Source organism: Zeugodacus cucurbitae, chromosome 4, assembly GCF_028554725.1.
Source record: "Zeugodacus cucurbitae isolate PBARC_wt_2022May chromosome 4, idZeuCucr1.2, whole genome shotgun sequence".
In the NCBI taxonomy this organism is placed as follows: domain Eukaryota; kingdom Metazoa; phylum Arthropoda; class Insecta; order Diptera; family Tephritidae; genus Zeugodacus; species Zeugodacus cucurbitae.
The window spans coordinates 60,168,197-60,191,866 of NC_071669.1; the positions used below are offsets into that span (position 1 = coordinate 60,168,197).

The 23,670-nt window shown below is 36.5% G+C and overlaps 1 protein-coding gene across 1 annotated transcript; it reads left to right on the plus strand.

The window, feature by feature from the left end:
* The first annotated feature begins 523 nt into the window (after nucleotides 1-523).
* Nucleotides 524-22,691, plus strand: LOC128921660 (ecdysone-induced protein 78C-like). Its single transcript, XM_054229818.1, has 3 exons — nucleotides 524-1,748; nucleotides 22,318-22,442; nucleotides 22,542-22,691. The coding sequence occupies exons 1-3, from the start codon at nucleotides 524-526 to the stop codon at nucleotides 22,689-22,691; spliced, it is 1,500 nt and encodes a 499-aa protein (XP_054085793.1).
* The last annotated feature ends 979 nt before the right edge of the window (nucleotides 22,692-23,670 follow it).

Consider the following 23,670-nt stretch of genomic DNA (forward strand, 5'->3'; position numbering starts at 1 on the left):
TTATCAAAAATGTCAGTAAAGAAGAGTGAAATTGCGGCAGCGCTTGTATACATAGTTCAAAGCTATACGTAAGTATATGTATACGTCACTTCGTGAATTCTCCAGTACTCGGTCAATCCTTGTTGTATCCACAGCGTCTCAGATCAGATTAATGAACGAAATACTTGACTTAATAATAGTAATGAAATAAAATAAAGTTGATAATGAATTTAATTGAGTAATAAGACCATAAGTGAGTTAAAAAAAAGTAATATAACGGTAATGACTGCAAATAATGTAGTGCTTCTTTCAATACTTCCGTGAATAAACCCATTTGTTTGTGCGCGCTTCATCTCGCCTTCGTGAACGAACTCGGAACTAAATCTCAGTAAATGTGTCAACATACATTGACAATACATTGCTTAGTGCAAGCCTGGTGATAACCTAAAAAACATTGTTCCTCCGCTCTGAAAGAATTTGTTTACATCGCTGCTTTCGCTTATCCACACACAATGTTGACAATGGAGGATGACAACAGCGAAACATGGATGTATTCAAAATAGATTTGGAACAGTCGCATATCCATTCGAGTCTCGTTGAAAGCCACAACAGCACGAATAACAGTAGCCAAACACATAATCTATATACGCCCGGCGGCATAGCCGGTGGCGCCGATAACCGCGAACCACAACACACCACCCACCAACACCACAATCACAATCACAACCGCAACCAGAACCTACACCAAATCGAACACCGTCATCAGCAGCAGCAGCAGCATCAACTTTTTAACGACATAAATGCGAATGACGATTGCGACGACGAGGACGATCCCTTGCCAGAAGTGAGCTTTGACGCCAATTCCGATTTTAATTTGCACTTCTTCGACACGCCCGACGATTCGTCGACGCAGGGCGCTTTCAGCGACGCCGGTTCACTTGAATCCGACGCTTATGCCACCAGTTCACCACCCACACCGCCAACAACACAATTACATGCGCTTAGAGGTGTAGACAGCCTAAGTGAGGAGTCGACAACGGTGACAGCCTCAGCATCAGCAGCAACACAACTACACATCGGCGATACAATAAACTCCCATTGCAATAGAAATGCGGAAGTGAGCGAATCGTTGAAATTGTTGACAGATGATTGCACGTCCTTTTATCAGCATCAGCAACAATCGTCGTCATCATCGTCCACACTAAATGGCAGCACGCCACCTTCTTTAGGTATCGCGTCTAATTGCGTCGCTTATTTGGGCTCCGTGACGAACAATAACACTACAGCGCAATCCATCAACGGTGGCATCGCTGGCAATTCATCGTCATCAGCCGCCTCAACACCGGCCTCGTCCGTTTCATCAACATCCACAGCGTCCACATCGCCAATAGCGCTAGCGAGTAACGGCAGTGTAGCCGCACATATTCTTGCGCTCGGCAATGGTGGAGGTACATTGTACGCCAACAGCAGTCTCCATACATTCTGTCAATCGCAGCATTCATCGTCCTCATCCGGCTGCTCTTCAAATTCGTCGGCCGGCAGCAGTTGTAGCCACAACGGCAACACCAACGCTGGACAACAACACCACATTGGACGTAGTAACGGAGCCACCGTATCATCGTTGGTTGCTGAGCATTGTCTTGGGGAGCGCCATCATACAGCAGCAGCAGCAGCAACAACAGCAGCGTCAGCGTCAGCAACAATCAACCCAGCGAACGCGTGCGTCGCAATCACCAACTCTACATTGGCTAATGTAAAACACTCGCATGGTATGTCCTTTAAATGTGTTCTTGTGGTTGTTGTTGTTTTAAAGGTATATATTGTTGATTAATGGTAAATAGACATATCTGTGTTCCAATCTTATACAGGGTGTCTCATTAGTGGAATAGAACAAAAAATTAAATTTGAATTTGTTGGGAGGAAATTCACGATCGTTGCATAAAAAGCCGTTACACCCTAATTTAGCCCTTCCTTTTTAGAAATTTTGGTAACCACAAATTTATATACGTCAGAAGTTTTTCTAAAATTAGTAAATTGCGATTGTAAAATTTTAAGTTTAATTTAATTGAAAAAATTAAACAGGTGGCAACCCTTAAAATTTTTTTTATGATTTTTAGCATCTTTAAATTTCTACAATTGATACCCATTTACAAGATTTATTTTATTTTTTTTTAATTAAAAAATGTATACAAGTGGCAACCCTAATAATTTTTTAATATTACTTTAAGCTTTTTTAAATCCCTACAATAACCATATTATAATATTTCATTTATTTATCAGCTTGTTTTCGAAAATTTTTTTTCAACAGGTGGCAACTCCCAAAAATATTATTGCAAATTATAATTTTTTCAAACACTCTTTTATTGTAGTCTTTCTTTATCTTATACAATTTTTTTGTTTTCGTATTTACAATTTTAAAATAAGTGGCAACTCTGTTTTTAAAACTTTCTAGGACTTTCCAGTTTTAATGTCGTGTAGCTTGATATCCACGTGGCAGTAATCTGTTCGGATAGTTTTAATCGGCTATTTTGTAGTATTTATGTATTTTATAATTTTTGTGTTATTTTAAACAATTGGCAACTCTTAACAAAAATATTTCGAACAAAAATTTTTAATTTTTTGTATTTGGATGTCTATTTTAATACTTCATTTATTTTATTAATTTTATTAAGACAAAATATTTTTAAAACAGGTGGCAACTCTCATAAAAAATTCTTCTTGTCGTCTTTATTTGGATACCTATTATTTTAATATTTTACAGTATTTTCTACAATTCACTTTTTTGTAGAGTAATATCAACCTCTAAAGCACCACATTTGTAACTAGTTCACTAACTACTAACGATTTTTACAGTATTTTTGTTGGTTGGGACCAGGCAATTATGCAAACTTGCAACGCGTCGTTATTTGTTTTCAACTTTGATTTCTTCATATGCCGTATCGTTCTGCTCGAGTGCCTCAGCCAATTTCCAATCAATTTAATCGTTTTATTTAACACCCTTTTTCACAAGCGACTGGCGAATCTTTAATTTGCTTTTAAATAAAATTGCATTTGTGCATACACACAAACATTGTGTATGTGTTTGTTGGCTTTGACCACGGCTTTATTTGACTTAACAATTGCATAACCAGGAAATCACACTTCAATTCTCATAAAAGCACGACGTTCATACAACTACATACTGCATACAGTAGCGGGTCAAAATGAAGTACAACAAAAAAATTTTAAAATTTTAGAAATTTTGTTGATTATTATGCATATTATGCATATATAGCATTGCTAAGCTAAGAAAAAGCTTGAAATTTAAGATATGAAACGACTACAATATCAGTATATTCAAAGAAGAGATAGATAGCCACTATAAATGACGACGAGGTTATGTTTCCTAGAATAGCCAAAACTTTAAAAATTTGTTCTTCATAAGAAGTCAAACGAACGAATCTAACAGTTCTTCATAAAGACATTCGTTAAAACTTGATTCAACTTCAGGAAAGTAATTATATTTTTTTGTTATCTTCTTTGTCATCTGCATTTATTTTATTTAACCAGCTATATGTAATTGAATGGATTCAAATATAGACTGTTTATCGGTCAGCTTAATAGTACGTGCAATGTTCAAAAAATAGCGGGTATTTGTCTAAACGCCCAATTGATCCCAGCCTCCATAAACTCCATGACTCGGTCTGACTTTTTCCTATCTCCACAAATAAAGAGAACATTAAAGAGCCGTCGTTTGACAAGCATACTAGAAATCACTGAAGAGCTAAAGTCTATCCCAAAAATCCAATTTGATAAGTGTTCCGACGATTTGGACTATTTTGAAGACGACAACATTAATGTATATGAATGAACCAACATTAAAAACTTAAACGAAAATTTCCGTTATTTTTGAACATGCCAGACATTTCTTGAATTGATTTAAAATTCTTTACTCTTATGGTCACTAATAAACTTTTTCAGATACTGTCCAACTTACTTAAGACTGTAGTTTCGGTAGTCATACCTTCGGCGTACCAGGCAAAATGGCTGGAACCGAAATTAACCACTTTAAGGGGCACACCTAGTGTAATGGCCTAAAAAAAGGTGATTTTTGGGAATTTTTATTAAAAAAAAACTACTTTATCAATTATTTCAAAATTTTAAGAATATATTTATACATGTTTCAAGAATATACAGTGAAATATTTGAAAAAAAATATTAAATATTTTTTAAGTTATTGTCGATTTCCAACTGCGCGAAAAAAAAGGTCCTTCACTGCTGCAGTGATTTCGGCCTTCTCCGTGGATGAAATCTAAAGAAAAAATTCTCCTTAAACTAGATAATATTGTCTGTACAATGACCTACGATAAAAAAAAAATCAAAAATTGACAATATGGCGGCTTTTTAAAAAAAATAGTCGAATTTTACCCAAAATTTTGGTCGTTTTTGACCTGCCAAAATTCGATTTTTTGATCAGATCAAAAATCGATAGGTCATTGTACGGAGAACTATATAAAGAACATGTAAAAAAAACTCGATAGTGATCGGATCATTTGTTTTTGAGTAATCACTGCAGCAAATTCGGAAAATGATGTCTCGAGAAAAACGGGTTTAAAGATAAAATTATCCTTTTAGCTGTTACCGAGCGGCAGCTATTTAAATTGCTATAACTCAAAAACTATTTGAGATATCGATTTGAAATTTTAATATGTTATTTTTAAAGGTGTAATCTACCGAAATTTCACACTAGGTGTGCCCCTTAAACATTTGTGACAGTTTCAAAGCTCTTCTTTAATAAATAAGGGTCTTCAAGTATCATACTAAGGGTCTGATCCAGGCTTGACATTATAAAAACCTGTTTGAGTCGTGTTGGCTTAAGAGACTACATAATCTAGCTGAACCCATGCGACAAAGGCAGTTTGTACGAGAAAATTTTGATCTTTTGGTAAAAAATACTGCAATAATTGCTTAAAAATACCCGACTTATCGTGGTACTGTGAAGCAAGTACTAAGTACCGATGGTTATTTTTAAGTATTCGGTCTAAGCATTGAGTTATCTGATATTTCTTCTATGTCAGATCCAAATTGTATTTCTCTTAAATATCGATTACGGATTCGTTAATAACTCTATATATTCTGTCTTGAAACAATTTTGTTTTTTATTGATTTTTTTTTCATTTTTACCTTAATAAATTTATATTAGCATAACGAGCTGAACATAAAAATTGTAATAATTTTAATTAGGCACCATCCCCACTTCTTTAGCCGCCACTGTATGTTTATGCTTGTATTTATGTTCATTCATATTTATGTTTGTGTTCATTACCAACAACAATAATATTTACTAGTCACACATGCACATTTGTTGCCCAACCCAACAACGCCCGTGCGCCACGAAATTTAGTGAGGGCATTGAAGCCGACAAGCGCTGGGAAAAGTGTGGAAAGTGAAATATGGAAATGCAAAGAAAATCACCGCGAAGCCGTTGGCAAAGTGCAATGGACAATAACGAATTTTCAATGCTCGGCAAAAACGCTTAACGAAATCGACCGAAAGCAAATGGGCGTTTAATTTGTGTTTATTTTTGTTGTTGTTGCTGTTTTTTTTGTGTTGCCAATCAATTGCACTGACAGTGCGACAGCCGCGTAAATGCTTCCGCTTCCTTTTGTGGAAAATTCATGAATATTTACAGACATACATATATGCATGTATAAGAGCATATAGCAGCTCAGCGTGCAACTTGTTGTCGGCCGTCATGTAGCGCGCGCTGTTGCAACAACAGTTGTTGCACATTTGCAACAATTATACGCATGCATGCCGCACCACGGACCAGTGTTGCTTGGCGTGCCGTGCTGTTTGTGTTGTTGGTTTTCCATTTAGTGGCGTTTGACGTTTAGTTGCTGCTGCGAGCGCCAAACTGCGGTCCACTAATGAACCCATGTTGAACGACTAAAACATAATCAGCATGCAGCATGTTGCATGCTAACTCCTTGAGTCACAAATTAATTTATTTTCACTACACAGCCTTAAATGTATTTATGTGTTTATTTTCTTCTTCCTTCCTTACTTTTCATCTTCTTTTTCTTGTTGCAGTGTGTTGTCGTCACATTTTATGCTTTCTTAAATATTATATTATTTATTTGTTATTTTCCGTGACTTATGTGCGTGATTCCTTGTAGGAAATACATATAAGAAAGATAATTGAAGCTATTTTAATATCTTGCTAGTTATTTCATGATAATTTTCATCTCTCATTGAAAAGGTACTCAAAAAATCCCATTACTTGAGCTAATAACGCTTAGGTCTAACATTTTGACCTAACTTCTTTTTCGGGGTAGTTGATGAATAAAATGTCAAGTTAATCGTCGAAATCTTGAGTACGATTGGGTGATATGTCATTGAACTTTCAGAGTATTCTACCTAAGGTTATAGTACTATAAGAAGGACAGAGATTTTTTATTTGTATTGTAATCTCCCGATCATGACTAGTACTTTTTTACCATGTGGTATTTTTTGGTATTCCAGTGTTACGATTGCATGATAGTGATATAAAAACAAGTAAAAAACGGCTAAGTTCGGGTATATTATGAACAGAGGAAAGTGAAGTTGTTCTTTTTGAAGGCACAGGTTCACGATAGTATGTGCATCGTCCACCGAAGGCTGAATATAATAGTATTAGACACACTAAGATACGAGGTTAAAACATGGAGAGTCAAAAATATTAGTTTGGGCTTGTATTTTATTTTTTTGGTGCTGGGCCCATATATCGTATATACTGTCATGGATCATGTATATGTTGATATTTTGAATATCACAAGATAATGCCCGAAACATACAAGTCGCTTAGCGAAGGAGTGGTTTGGTATCAAAGGGATTAAGGTCATGCCTTGGCCTGCGTAATGGTTCGACCCAATTACATAGATAACTTATGGGGTGATATTCAGAAATAATAATCGCGACGTTTGAGTAATAGTGAAGGATTCTTGGGAAGAAATACCTAAAACCCGTTATGAAAGCCTAGCGTCCCTGTAACTGCCTTCAACGTCAACGGCAAATGACTGTCAAAAAATGCTCATGCCCATACAATTTGTATGGCGCATACTGAAATAAAGCAACGGCACCGCTGATCGGTTGAAAAATTCTATTTTGACAGAGCGTTCAACATTTTGATATTTGACATAAAGTCGCCAACGCGTTTATTTAGAGAAGACAGTAAGGCAGTTTTATATAATAGAAGCTTTCCGACCAAATACTGAACCCCCATTTCTTTGTGTCTATACATAGTGTTTAGATTTACTTATGTTTCAGATACTTTTTTTAAACTAGATGTGAAATGCTCCAATATTTTTAACATCGAATTTTCGAGTTATTTTAGTTTTATTATCGATATTGAAAAATTGTGCGGTTTTATACATATAAAAGCTATATAATATGTAAAATTAATGTGATATGTTTGTACTCAATTTCAACACAGAACAAAATTAATAAACTTTTTATAAGAAACTCAAATATTGTCTCCTTAGCACTGTTATTATTTTGAACACAGCTGAATATGAGAGCTACCTGAAGTAATGACCCGTTTTTAACCATTTTTGGCACAGAGGTAGATTATTAAAAAAAAAAAAAAAAAAAACTATTTCCTCTAAATTTCTTTAACGTATTTGAGAGATTAACTGATATTATCGGTAACAACTTATCCAAAGGCACTAATATCTTTATGTTCGATAACTGCCGTCTTTTATAAAGAAATAGTCGATTAGTGGTTGCAACCGCCGTTACTGATTAATTATTTTTCGTCAAAAATTGCTAATTATGATCAATATAGAAAACTTATAACATTTATTAAATTATTTTTCGTTTTTTTTATGACAAACATCATATTGATTTTTCATAAAAATTTTTTATCATGTTCAATATAACCCTTTTTCTTCCAATTTCTAAAATATTATTGTCAGATTTTGTCTACAATCAATAGTTCTGTAAAGTATTTTCAGTGAATTAAATTTATTATTATTATTATATTATTAATTTTCTAACAAAATTTCCTACAGGGTATGCTATTCATGTAATCACTCACTTGATACACGCCAACTCACTCAGTGGTCTCATTTAACGTGTTGCATGTTGAAAATCGTTTAACAACTGCTCGGCTGCAACAGTTAATTGTAATTTGTGCATGTGGCAACTGTTAATTACTCTAAATACGCTGCGCTGCACGCCAGCAATTTGTTTGTGTTTTTTGTGGCAACAGCGGAGACTTCCGTTTTCCTTTACTCCGTACGTATTGTTGGACTTAATAATTTTCTTTGGCGCCAAAAATTTAACACATTTTGATGTTGCCGCATAGAGGAGTTGAATTTACATATACAAGCTGATAAGCATTTAAATAAGATTTGTTTTTCAAGACATGAAGTTGAAAAACTAGATTCGATGACGTCATCGAATAACGCGGTCGTTCTTGGAATTGGACATTTTATTCTGTGAGCCATTGGAGAACTTAATCCATGTAAAATTGAAAATTCATAAGACAAACTAGGTAGTTCAAAATACAAATTCTTCATTGAACGATTCAACACTCCAGCTCTGAAAGTATCAACAAGATACAAGATCTGAGGAAATTGAGTGAATGAGAATTCTGAAGTGTTCTGAAGACTCATTTATCCACTTTATGGGTTTCTAGTACTTTTGCTTACTTATTTAGGAATAATCTAGATAATTTCCTTCTTGAAATCAGGTACCATGAGGTTCAATTCCAACCGATAATAATTTTGAAGTACTCCTGAGGTCTTATAGAAGGTATTTAAGAAGTAAAGTCTTTCATTGATCGATTGAATATATGGGACAGTAGTGCGTTGGGGACGGTGACATTGAATGATTACATCTTCGGTACTGAAACTATTCTGCAAGATACCAAATTGTGACAGCAGCAGAACGAGGGAAAAAGAAGAAGAATAATATAGAAATTTTATGTTCTGGAGAGAAATTTTTGATAATGGGAATTTCGATTTTGAGATCAAAGACTGTAGATCTTTCTTTTTTTTGATCTTCAAACTGACAACCTTAAAGTAACTTTGAACCAAAACTACAATCGATAAATATCGATCGATAATCTCGAAGGGCTTCTTAGGACTAAATATGTAGTTTAGAAGTTGAGCCCTTCATTGATCGACTGAAAATAAGAGTGTACTAACACTAGTATTGTACTAAATAGTATTCTTGACTAGGGTATGTCTTCGGACACTCCAGTTTTAAAAGTATTCAATGAGATGCCCAATCTCGTCAGCAGAAGAACGGCCTTCTGAAGAAATACGTTGATTTTACTTTCTACTTCGAGTGCGCCGAAGTCAAATGGACGGGTTTTTAATGTTCTGAGATATTGCTGAATGATCTTAAATGATCTTCCATTCTTCTTATTGGTACATTTTTGGATTTCGCATAGTTTTTCATACTTTTTGAGGAATTATCTTGATAATTTGCTTCGAGAATAATAAAGGGTGATTTTTTAAGAGCTTGATAACTTTTTTAAAAAAAAAAACGCATAAAATTTGTTTTTTTTTCGAGCATTTCGGCCGGAATAGCCCGAATTTCTTCGGAAATGTTGTCTTCCAAAGCTGGAATAGTTGCTGGCTTATTTCTGTAGACTTTAGACTTGACGTAGCCCCACAAAAAATAGTCTAAAGGCGTTAAATCGCATGATCTTGGTGGCCAACTTACGGGTCCATTTCTTGAGATGAATTGTTCTCCGAAGTTTTCCCTCAAAATGGCCATAGAATCGCGAGCTGTGTGGCATGTAGCGCCATCTTGTTGAAACCACATGTCAACCAAGTTCAGTTCTTCCATTTTTGGCAACAAAAAGTTTGTTAGCATCGAACGATAGCGATCGCCATTCACCGTAACGTTGCGTCCAACAGCATCTTTGAAAAAATACGGTCCAATGATTCCACCAGCGTACAAACCACACCAAACAGTGCATTTTTCGGGATGCATGGGCAGTTCTTGAACGGCTTCTGGTTGCTCTTCACCCCAAATGCGGCAATTTTGCTTATTTACGTAGCCATTCAACCAGAAATGAGCCTCATCGCTGAACAAAATTTGTCGATAAACACATTTCGAACCGAACACTGATTTTGGTAATAAAATTCAATGATTTGCAAGCGTTGCTCGTTAGTAAGTCTATTCATGATGAAATGTCAAAGCATACTGAGCATCTTTCTCTTTGACACCATGTCTGAAATCCCACGTGATCTGTCAAATACTAATGCATGAAAATCCTAACCTCAAAAAAATCACCCGTTATTATAACACTTTTATACCAATTACTCTCTCTCTCTCTCTCCCTCGGAAGATTTTTCGGAGTGTACCACGCAAACTCAAGAGCTTCATACTAGGTCAACAACAGGGATGATTACTGCTCTCACGAATTAAATTTAGTCTCTTGATCATAATTCTAACCAAACTCAAAACAAAAATTGTTATTATTTTAAGGTTTGTCCAACAGAAAACTGTGTAAATTTTTTTCATGAAGGGTATATAATATGAAATAGTAGGCTCATATGCCTTTTTCTCTCACTCATTTCGAACCACTGCCTCTAGCTAGCTGTCTTTACACATTTCCAATTACAAATCGTTGGCAATAATTATACATGCAACACAGTCATATGGCCTGTTGATACTTGACGGTTATTCGAGTGCTCACTTCACTTCCTAGTGTGTGCCGTGGCGAAGGCGCAGCTGACGGCTGATGCGTTGCCAACCGACGTCACTTCATCTATTTGCTGTTAACCATTGATGTTGCTGGTGTTGTTGTTCTCTGTACTTCGACAGCCACGACAACGGTTTCTAATGTTTCCATTATGCAGATTAGGCAGAGCAATGTGGCTGCCACAAAAAAGGGCTGCGCCTAACCGCCGTCGCCACAGAGACACGACTAACGGAGGTGATCGGGTGTGTGTGTGTACAGTGTGTGCAAAAAGGCATTGCATTCAAGTGGTGCGCTGTGTGGCTGCAACACGTACCATCTATACATATATGTATGTGCTTCAGCATGGCTTGTGGCATGAACTGCGAGTGCGATGCATTCGTCGAGATAAGCAACAATGAAAAGGAAATGCAACTGCAACAATTGCTTGCAACATGAATGTTAGTTAGCTACTTGCCACATATTTAGCATTGTGTGGCAGCACTTTGGTATGCTGTTATTGCTCGCTTTACTGCCTGCCAGTACAGTATAAACAGTTGTAGGTGTGGCTCCACTCCACTGTTCCTTCAACATTTGCTTGCAACACACCAACACGGCATTCACCACAGTTCATTTGCCTCTTGCCACACGAATTGCAGTTATTTTGCTGCATATAAGTTTCGCTTTTCGCTATCCTTATGGCATTTGTTATGCTGCTGCTGCTGTTGTTATTGGCGTGCTGATGTTTTTGCAGCTGTTTTGTTCTTTATGTTTTTGTTGGTGCGCAGCCAAAGTGTGTCTTTCATTTGAAATTCAAATTTTTTCGGCAGTTACTCGTGCCCACCACCACTGCCATTTTGCTTTGGTTAGCGGCATTAGACGGAAGTCGCCGTGGGCCGAACACGAGTGCAGCTTTGATTTAGTCAGAAGTACAGTGATTTGGTTGGAGTGAAAATTTGCAGAAAAGTTAAAAGTGAGAAGAATACGGATTTAAATTTTGAGATTCTTTTAAATTAATTTCGAACTTTCAGTGTAGTAAATGGTTCTATATACAAATTATTTAATAATCATTTGTTATTAAGTTAAGGATAGTTTTTATGGACCTCAAGATCTCTAAGCTTATCTTAACGTAAAAACACTGTAAAGATAGCAAAAATCTTTTTTTTCCGTTCCCTTGGAAGCATCATCTAAAAGTTATTTCTTGTCTCTTTTCGCAAAAACCCATCTGTTGTCTGTTAGGAGCCCAACTATATGTCTTTTTTTTTCTTAGACGTTATGAATTTAGTTATGACTGTTTCTTGAGTTCAAAAGAAAAGCTACACAGAACCTCACTATTAGAAGAAAATATTCCCTCTGAATTTCTTCGAAATATCTGAAAGATTTACAGGTATTTTCGGTAACAAATTATGCATCCTCATGTTCGTTATCTGGGGCCTTGAGAACATGACTGTCCGAATTCGAACAATTTTAAATGGGTGATGCCACACCTCAAATGCAGAGCTTTTGTATATTTTTGAGGGATGGTACTGGTACTCTATCACTTCGAACTGCGGAGAAATGGTTTCGACTATTCAGAGAGGGTGGAAACGACACCACGGATAAGCCGGCCGACGAAAGACCTGTGATGACGAATATCGATCAAATCATGGAAAACTTCGAGTTAGACACACATGCCATGGCATCTCGTGACATCGCCCAGGAGATGGGAGTTAGTCACCAAACCATTTTAAACCATCTGCAGAAAGCTGGATACAAAAAAAGCTTGAAGTTTGGGTGCCGCATGATTTGACGCAAAAAAATATGATGGACAGAATCAACGCCTGCGATATACTGCTGAAACGCAACGAATTCGACTCATTTTTGAAGCGGATGATGACTGGCGAAAAATGAATCCCACACGGCAATATCAAGCGAAAACGGTCGTGGTCGAAGGCCGGCGAATCGTACCAAACAGTGGCCAAGACGGGCCAGGAAGGTTTTGATGTGTGTTTGGAGGGATTGGAAGGGAATCATCCACTATGAGCTGCTCCCATATGGTCAGACGCTTAATTCTACCATCTACTGAAGCAGGCGATTGACCAGAAGCGTCCAGAATTGGCCAACAGGAAGTGTTCCACTAGGACAACGCCATACCACACAGTTCGTTGATGGCTCGTCAGAAGCTACGGGAACTCGGATGAGAGGTTTTATTGCATCCACAATATAGCCCGGACATAGCGCAAGTGATTACCACCTGTTCCGGACCTCGGCGAACGCCCTTGGTGGTGTAATGTTGAACTCAAATGATGCTTGTGAAAAGTGGCTGTCCGAGCAAATAAGGAGGGGGGCTTCTACAAGAGGGGTATTATGAAGTTGCCAAGTTGTGTAGATGGAAACAGATTATCGAACGAAACGGCGCATATCTGAAATAAATCCGATCACTGTAACACATTCTATAAATCATTGAATAAAGAGCAAAAAAGCGTAAGAGAGATATTTACCAACATAATTTTAGAAAATTATGAAGGGTTACCTATTTTTTGGAAGGATTGTCACTTATAATTTATAAAACAAATTAAAAACAAGAAAAAACGTCAACTTCGGATATACCGAAGCTAATATACCCTTCACAGGTGCATTTCTTTTAGTAACTATGTGTTTAAGCAAACCTAAAGACGTAAGTAAAAAAAAAGGAAACCTTTTACTAATCCATGCCAAATTTCGTGAAGCTACCACGTCAAATGTGAAAAATTTTAAAATGCGAAAGTTTTCCATACAAGCCCTTGATTCCGATCGTTCAGTTTGTATGGCAGCTATATGATATAGTGGTCCGATATCAGTTCCGACAAATGAACAGCTTCTTGAAGAGAAAATAACATCTGCAAAATTTCAAAACGATATCTTAAAAACTGAAGGACTAGTTCGTATATATACTGACGGACGGGCAGACAAACGGACATGGCTAAATCGACTCAGCTCAACATACTGATCATTTATATATATACTTTATAGGGCCTCCGCCGCTTCCTTCCGGGTGTCACAAACTTCGTGACAAACTTAATATACCCTGTGCAGGGTATAATTACCATATTGGTATAAAATTTAAAGCAACTTTTTGATATACTTTGAAAATAAAATATATAAAAAATTGTACTTATGTTTTCTCAAATCAATAATATCATTCATATCCAAAAATATTTAAAAATTCTAAAAACATTTTTATCACTCCTTAATGCACTCCAAGACCACTGTGCAATGTTAGTAATCTTTGGAAGGGCAGCAGACCGTTAAGTTTTTTCATTATTTTATTTTTGTACGCCATTCCTCCGGGGAGTTGTGAGTTTTTGGTTACTCGATCAGCACGCTGTCCATTTCCATAGCCAAAAAGTGATTTCAGTATTCATATTGTTTTTCTATTTTGTTTGCAATTTGTTGTTGTATGGGTGAGTGTTATGTTTTCTCTGGCGAATTTGAAAGCAACTTTTTTCCCTTTCACAAACCAGTCTACAGTTACCAGTGTTGCCTTTTATTTTTATTGCATTTTTACCACTTATAGCTTAGTGTATAAATGTGTGCCTGTGCCTATGTGCTTTTGGTTGCGAAATTTTGTGTTTTGTGATTTGTGATTTGCGATTTTCCACTTTCCGAGTTCAATGGACGATTGTATGCAACTCACCAACTCACTTGGGGCATGCCACATTGCATAGCATTGCCTATATGCAATATATTTGTGACATGCGTGGGAGTAAAAGTTACGTGTTTGAGGTACTAATGTGTGATGAATGGACTGCATGATGAATTCAAAGTAATACACATGGGGAAATTCAGAAACGTGTCTTTTTTGCAAAAACAAAAAAAATAAATTGTTTAAATGCGAAAGCAGGAAGTTGAAATTATTATTACAATAATAGGAAATACAAACAGCAGAAGTTATATGTATTGATAGATATTGATGGTATAAAGTTCCATCAGCACTGAGGTCCTCATATTTATTATATGAAAACTAGGGGAAAGTCCGATAAAATTCGACCATTTTTGGATCAGTTTCGGTATATTAATAAATATTTAACTTACCCACTCTAAAGCTAAAGAATTAACGAGATAAAAAATTGTATTCTAAAGAAAGTCTTACATCTTGACTCGCTTCATAAAACCATTTTGCATAAGCTCGAGTGTACAAGAATTCCTTGTATTTCATTAAAGATCAGCCTTGTAGAGAATGCAATCGAGAAACACAATATTAACGTGCAACAACAATAAACAGCTTTGTAACTGCACTAATATGAATCCCCTCTCAACGGTCATTCTATCGATTTGTTGTTAACGAAGCTCTCTAACTTAGTTACACACATTTGCGTTGCTATAAAAATTTTCCCAGGCTCAATTACGACGAGCAGAAAAATTGCACAACTTTACAGTTGTATGGACATCAACAAAACATACATATATGCGTACTGGATATGGATCCATATGAACATATGTAGGCAACTATACGTACATATGTACATAAAACATGAGAGTTGAAAGTACCCTCTAGGGCAGGCCTCGATTTAATAAGTTGTATTTCTAGTTCTGAATAAGATCATTGCCTTTAGGTATTTTGTTTTTGCTAAGATTGTATACGCCAAATATTAAAGAGCGGCCAATCGAACAGACAAACTAGTATAAATCAAATAGACTAGCATAATAAAATATACTGTAGTGACGGCTTATACTGGTATTGTTTTAATGAGGCACTCAAATATTCTTAGTTATAAATTTATCAATTCCTTTTCCTCCCATATATTCGAAAGTATTTCGAAGGACAGCTCGCTTAAATGAAAACATGAATGACAGCAATTTACAATTAAATTTTATTCAAATTGAGATTGAAGTTGATTTATATTCGAGCAATTACTGCCACTCCAGAAACGTTCTCCGTATAACTGAAACAGAAATAAACAAAACAAGTTAGAAACAAGCTGCAACCGAACATTTTATACTCTCGCAATTTTTTGATGTAGTTTTATTAAGATCACATACAATTTGACCCATATATTCAGCATAAATTATATTAGGATAACGAAAATCATGATTTATATTATGAAATCGTGAACCGATTTCACTCATTTTCACCACCGAAGTACACTATATCCAAGACTATATACTCACTTGATTTTGCTAAGATGTCTCATATATTAACCAATATATGCGGTATAAAGCCCAACATATGTTTAAAATCTCTAATATTAGGTATATGGGAGCTAGGGGAAATTATGACGATTTTAACCATTTGTGGTTCAGAGACGCACTACTAGAAGAAAAAGATTCCTTCTGAATTAAATTAAAATATCTGAGGGATTTACCTATATTTTCGGTGAAAAATTAACCTTAGGCACTGAGTTCTTCATATTTGATATCAGGGGCCTTGAAAAGTCATGGTTCGATTTCGACAATTTTTCCACAAGTGATGTCGCAGCTCAAATGCAGTATCTGTGTAAAGTTTTATCTGCTATCTTCATCGGTTCCTTATATATACATTACAAAGTGAAGAAATCAGATGGAATTCAAAATTGAGTTCTAAGGGAAGTAGGCGTGGTTGTGAACCGATTTCGCCCATTTTCCATCCGTATGATCAGGGTCTCAAGAAAATATTGTGTACAGAATTTCATTGAAATCGGTCGAACAGTTCCAGAGTTATGATTTTTACCTACAAGTGGGCAAAGCCACGCATATTTTCCATTTTTTTTAAGTCGTCCTTCTGCCATTTCTTCTGTAAAATTTATGGTTTCTGATGTTATTCGTTAGTGAGTTTGTGAGTGAGTTTTAACCTTTGAATGGGAGGTGGCGTGATTGTTATCCGAGTTCAACTATTTTCATTGGGTGTGGTGGGACACTTAAGGGAAACGTAGCGCATCACATACCATGAAGCAACTTTTGTTGCAAGACTATAAAAATAAATGTTCGGATTTGTGGATATACACAATGCTGACATCAGAGCACAAAAAAAATCCGATCGGCTATTTCAGAAGCATCATCGATTCCTTAGTATCAATACCGAATAAAAATTAAATCAATTCGAAACAAGTGCGTTTATTATTTCCCTACTGGGTATTTTATGGCATTTTGCGCGAGAGAGAATGCCTTCACTGTTACGATTGTTTTTATTTTGTGTTTTTTCCGTGGTCGGTTTACCTTAAATAGTAAATTTGCCACTTAAGTGGGATTTAGTACAGCTGCAACAGCAATAATGCTGAAAAGTACCCCAAGGAAAAGTTTGATGGGCAAAACTGATAAGCGACTTTGTTATTGTAGCACGAATGAAGTAGCAACGCAGGCGGAATGCACGCGTACACGTGGCTGTTGATGGCTTTTTAAATAAAATCAAAAGGAAATTTTTGTAGGAAAAATCTGTAAATATACACCGCGTGTGGGTTTATCTTTAACTTTTGCTATTTCCATATTTTGTTTGGTTTACAATTCAAGAAGCAATGAAATTCATGAGAAACGGTTGTTTAGTAGTTGGTTACTTTGTGCTAGCGAAGTAAACAATTTTTTTCCTCGATTAATTGTTTATCCGTTTTTGAATTCTCAGAATTTGTTTTTAAGTTCTTGAATTCAAAGAGTTTGTATTATTTAAAAGTTTGAGATTTAACAGTAAAATTATTTATGATTTCATCTTAAGAGTTGTTTGTAGACACGTGGGCAAAAGGTAGCGGTTAAATATTTTTGGAATTTCTATTTTTGTCACTTACATATATTGCAGTGGTTTGTCTTTGATCAGTATAATGAAGATCCTTAAAGCAAGATTTCCATAACATCTGTTGCTTCACAACAGCCGCTGTCGGAAAACCGAGTATATTTTTATCATGAAAAAGTTTCTCTCAAATCCCATGGAGTGTTATCCACATGTAATGATGTTAGATCTAATCTTTCCTGAACAATTTCGCTGGAAAGTAAATTAGCAATAAAATTAGTAAAGGTGTACCTGGAATCTGGATATAATTAGTATACAGTATCGAAAATTTAGAAAATCGGTCTGATAAAAATCTCATCTTAGGATTGATGCAAATTGGTTATAGAAGTTATACGATTTCATTAAAATGCATTATTTAGAAGTACTGATTTGGTACGGTGGGCTTTAGAGGGACTAGGACATATCATTAAATTAACAGTTCTGTAGAAAATTGTCTGATATGTCGTGAGATCCTTCTCCAGCATCTTGATGTACTCGAATATGTTGGTTTCAGAAAGACTATTGGAGCAGAAAAACTTTTTTCGGACTTCTCTTATTATTTTATCGGATTCATATCATTACAGCATATTTACATCTCTGAAAATGGATAAATTATCTTTAAATATATACCTACGTATAACTAACAAAATAGCTGCCCTTGGCATCTTTGAGTTGTCATTAGTCACCTGTCATGATGTCAATCAACAGCCATTGCAGTGTTCGCATACTATACAACAACAACAATAACATAGCAGCGAGAAAGGCAATTGAAGAAAGCCGACGTCTACGTGAATTATTGCTCATCAATATCAATTACAAGCGAGAGCACACACACTGTGGATATGAATGAAGCAAAGATAGTGAAAGAAGACGGAAAATTGAACTACTATTGCGGAAGAAAAATGGAAAGTGAAAATTAATGGAAGAAAATAAATCACGTTCATGTATTAGCACATTGCTAACGGATATGCAGTAATCGCTGTAATCGTAGTAATACATGGGAGAATGTGTGTTTCGCAACTTTCCATTTGTGTCCGACAGTGCGTATGAGTAACATTTGCTTCTCAGGTACTTCCGTGTGTGCCTTTCTACTTATTTTACTTGATGCGACTAGCACTTAGGTCGTTGATTAATTAGCTTTTATTTATACACACAATCACTCAATGTTGGATTGAAAACGGGAGCGATGCTTGGTTGTTTTAGTTCATTGAATCTAAGTAATTACGGTTTTTCTATTTAACGGCATGAATATTCAATTATGGAATTTAAGTAAAATTGTAATAAATCAACAATTTCAAGTACTATCTTATTTCTAGGTAACTAGTAGACTGAGTATATTTAATTTTTGTATTCTAAACTAAGAAAGCACTTAGCAGGCTTGTTTATACTCTCGCAATTTATTGAAGAAATTTAACCAATACATATATGCGGAATAAAGCTCCCCGTATTTTTGAAAAACCTATAATTAGGTATATGGAAATGTTATGACCCGATTTTAATAATTTTTGGAACAGAGACACACTATTAGAAGAAAACAATTTCCTATGAATTAAATTGAGATATATGAGAGATTTACCCATATTTTCGGTTAAAATTTATCCTTAGGCGCAGAGTTCAACATGCTCGATATCTGGGGCCTTGAAAAGTTATGGTCTGTTTTCAAAAATTTTTTCACAAGTGAAGCCAGAGATGATATGCACTAATTGTGTAAAGTTTTATTCCGTTATCTTCGTTGGTTCCTTATGTTTACATTATAAAGTGAAGGAATAAGATGGATTTCAAAATTGAGTTATAAGGAAAGTAGTAGTGGTTGTGAACCGATTTCGCCCATTTTTTGTCCGTGTTATCAAGGTGTCAAGAAAATATTATATACGGAATTTCATTCGAATCGGTCGAGTAGTTCCTGAGATATTTTTTGACCCATAAGTGGGCGATGCCACGCCCTTTTTCCATTTTGTAAAAAAATCTGAAAAAGTACAGCTCCCCTCTGCCATTTCTTATGTAAAATTTGGTGTTTCTGACGTTTTTCGTTAGTTAGTTAACCCACTTTTAGTCATTTTCAACCTAACCTTTGTATGAGTGGTGGGCGTGGTTATTATCTGATTTCAACTATTTTAATGGTGTGTGGTGGGTATGTAAGAGAACCGACTGCAGAAAGTTTGGTTTATATAGCTTTATTAGTTTGCGAGTTAAATACAAATAACCCATTTGTGGGCGGGGCCACGCCCACTTCTATAAAAAAATTACATCCAAATATGCCCCCTCCTAGTGCGATCATTTATTCCAAATTTTACTTTTATATCTTAATTTATGGCTTAGTTATGACACTTTATGTGTTTTTGGTTTTCGCCATTTTGTGGGCGTGGCAATGGTCCGATTCTGCCCATTTTCGAACTTGATCTTCTTATGGTGCCAAGGAATATTTGTGCCAAGTATATATCTAACTCGTTTAGTTTTGGGTGTTACAAACAACCGTTATGCGAACAAAACTATAATACTCTCTTTAGCAACATTTGTTTGCGAGAGTATAAATATATGCGACTTTTGTAAGCAAAGAAGGCTAAAAAATAATTCAAATATTAACTAACAACAGTACGCTTAATGAATAATATACGCTCTATATTAAGGTCCCACAAAACAAATTTACTTTTGGTTTCAGGTATAATCTTTACAAGGTACTATAGCTCGATACACTGAGTCAATACTTTAGCTTCAAAGATTAAAATGAGAGTATATGTATGTATGTTAGGTTACAACCAATTGTAGTGTGCACTAATTTCACATGTTCACGTTGTTCGCCGATCTCTAATTGATTATACTCCATTTGGAACTCTTCTTGAATCATTTCCCGATCATTTCAGGATTTTTTCGGGACTGTTTGTGAATATTTCTAGGTATTTTTCAGGACTATATTGGGATGAAATGGATGATTTTGTGGTTTGGATTATTGCCGAGGTATTTTGGAATAACTTCTGACTAAGATATATATGTGTATTAGGTTGGTAAATATCCCTTCCGCTTTTTTGCTATTTCCATCTAGTCGGCAACTTTTTAATACCTCCCTCGTAAACGCCCCCTCCTTATTTGCGAAGAATTCGGACAGCCACTTTTCACAAGCTTCTTTTGAGTTCAACTTTACACCATTAAGGGCGTTCGCCATGGTCAAAAACAGGTGGTAGTCACTTGGCGCTATGTCCGAGCTATATGGTGGATGCGATAAAACCTCCCATCCGAGCTCCCGTAGCACTACACCCTTCCTGTTGGCCAATTCTTGACACTTCTGGTCGATCGCCTCCTTCAAGCAGTCCAGTTGTTCGCAGTAGATGGTAGAATTAATCGTCTCGACATATGGGAGCAGCTCTTAGTGGATGATTCCCTTCCAATCCCACCAAACACACAGCAAAACCTTCCTGGTTTGGGACGATTCACCGGCCCTCGACTACTACCGTTTTTGCTTGATATTGTCGTATGTGATTTATTTTTCGTCGCCAGTCACCATCCGTTTCAAAAATGGGTCGAGTTCGTTCCGTTTCAGCAGCATATCGCAGGCATTGATTCGGTCCAGAAGGTTATTTTGCGTCAAATCATGTGGCACCCAACCATCAAGCTTTTTTGTGTATCGAGCCTTCTGCAGATGGTTTAAAATGGTTTGGTGACTAACTCCCATCTCCTGGGCGATATCACGAGATGCCACATGCCGGTCTAACTTGATGTTCTCCATGATTTGATCGGTAATCGGCGTCACAGGTCTTCCGGCGACTGGCTAATCCATGGTGTCGTTTTCACCCGCTCTGAATCGTCGAAACCATTCCTCCGCAGTTCGAAGTGATAGAGTACCATCCCCCACAACACCATTAATTTCACGGAACGTTTCTCTAGCGGATTTGCCTTTTACGAAAGAAAACTTTAAAATAGCGCGAATTTCGGCGTTAGTGAACTCCATGTTTACACGTCTCTAACTGCTGAACGCAATATCCAAATTAATCATGCATAGCGTCGTTTTGTAGGTTATGTCAAGACCTTTCAGAGTGTATAGTATTACCAGATACGAGCTCTGTAGCGCTTTACACATAGCCGCGAAATTCAAAAGACAAAAAGCGGCCTACCTAATATATATTTGGCGTAGAAACCGCTTAGGCGATTATAGCCGACTTTCCACTTGGTCTTTCCAACGGAGTGGAGGTCTTCCTCTTCCGCGACTTCCACCAGCGGGTACTACATTGAACTCTTTCAAAGCTGGAGTGCTGTCGTCCATTCGAACAACACGACCTAGCCAGTGTAGCCGCTGTCTATGCTGTTTTTTTCGCTGAACTATGTCTATGCCGTCGTATAAATCGTACAGCTCTTCGTTCCATCGTCTGCGGTATTCGCCGCTGGCTATGTTCAGAGGACCATAAAGCTTGCGCAAAACCTTTCGCTCGGTAACTCCAAGAGTCTCATCGTCTCATGTTGTCATCGCCCAAGCTTCTGCACCATACATCAGCACGGGAATGATGAATGACTTGTAGAGTTTGATTTTGGTTCGTCGAGAGAGGACTTTACTTTTCAAATGCCTACTCAGTCCAAAGTAGCACCTGTTGGCAAGAGTAATTCTGCGCTGGATTTCAAGGCTGACATTATTGGTGTTGTTAATGCTGGTTCTAAACTAATATACATAGCTGAAAAGCAGCGCCGGGTCTCCTATGGCGATTTGAGATCCATAACTTCCCAATCACTCCAAATACTTTCATTCGGATTTCATCATAGATTATTGTAAAATCAGGAAATCTTTTCGAATTTCTGAAGTTGCTTATATTCTATAAGAAGTCTATTGTAGGACCCATTTGTCCAAATAACCATTTCGTTTAAGCTAGCCGAATTTAACTGTTAATTGTGTGACATATAAGTGGACTACTTTAATTTCAAATGTTTATAAATTTAAATCTAGGTTTTTTTTATAAACAACAACTTGCAACATTAACGACTCGTGTATGCACTCCAATTACAGATCAGCAATTTGCCATAGCGGACTCCAATTCCAACAGCGTTACGAAATCATTTGTGCCGTGCAAAGTTTGTGGCGACAAGGCGTCCGGCTACCATTATGGTGTAACCTCGTGCGAGGGTTGTAAGGTGAGACACACACACAATCAAACAAACAATATAAAAAAATGTGATTTTTCTATTTTTTTTACCTTAAATTAATTTTCATTTTCACTATACATTTTGCAGGGTTTCTTTCGTCGCAGCATACAAAAACAAATTGAATATCGTTGCCTGCGTGATGGTAAATGTCTGGTGATACGTTTGAATCGAAATCGTTGCCAATATTGTCGCTTCAAGAAATGCCTGTCGGCGGGCATGAGTCGAGACTGTAAGTAGAAACCAAAAATTAAAAACAAAAACATTTATTTTAAAATAATACATTTTCAATTGTATATTGTTTGCCATAATATTAAGTTTATATATTGTCCCTTGTCCCTCCTTCAGTACAGTTGTCGTGCGCAGGCGCCGCAAGCGATCACATTTTTCATTTATACGGGTCTATCGGTGATACTCAAATAACCGCGGCTCTTGGCGTTCGCCTGCTGTCTGCCACCCGCATCCGCCAATAGTATGACCCGTTGTCACTTTGTCCATCTGTCCGTTCACTTTTCCGCCGTTTGCTCGTTCACTGGCTGGTTGTTTGTCTATTTGTTTGCCTGGCGCACTGCAAAGAGTCAAACAACTGTCACAAGGTGACAAAAGTGCATGACGGCGTCGATGTTGGCGGAAAATTACCTATTGGAAAATCGTGCCAATGCATAGACATACTACATATGGACAAAGGAGAAAAAAATATTAAGTAAAAAAATCCATTAAAATGTCACAAGCTCTTATTGACAGTCGGCTATTTCAATTGTAGTAACAACACCAGAAAAATTTATTTATAAATCCTTTCATGTCGTAAATTAAGGTTTCAGCTGATACCTTTTTGTCTCTTGGACTTTGTAAATGATAACTTTATTAGACAGAGTTTGTGACATACTTAATATCGCTTCGTGTCATTTTGGTATCTAACCTCACTTAAGGGGTTATATACAGTCAGAATTTTCAAAAAATCGATTTTTTTTTAATTTAATTTTCTTAATGTACATACATATATTTAAGAATACACACAGAAAATTTCATATCGTTCCGGTGAATATTTTCAAAGTTACAAGCATATTTGAAAAGGCGTTTCAGAGTGCTTGGAAGTACAAGGTCCGGGCGGCAGCGCGTTTTTCTCAAAATGGTGTTTTCAAAGTCGGTGACCAACATTACTCGAAAACGGCTAGACCGATTAGTCTCAAATTTTAACACGACCTTCTTAAATATATTT

Excerpts from the sequence above, each read along its gene's own strand:
- LOC128921660 (XM_054229818.1), top strand. The coding sequence starts at position 524 with ATGGATGTATTCAAAATAGATTTGGAACAGTCGCATATCCATTCGAGT. Across the intron at positions 1,749-22,317 it reads TAATGTAAAACACTCGCATG|ATCAGCAATTTGCCATAGCG; the intron begins GTATGTCCTTTA and ends CTCCAATTACAG. Across the intron at positions 22,443-22,541 it reads CCTCGTGCGAGGGTTGTAAG|GGTTTCTTTCGTCGCAGCAT; the intron begins GTGAGACACACA and ends TACATTTTGCAG.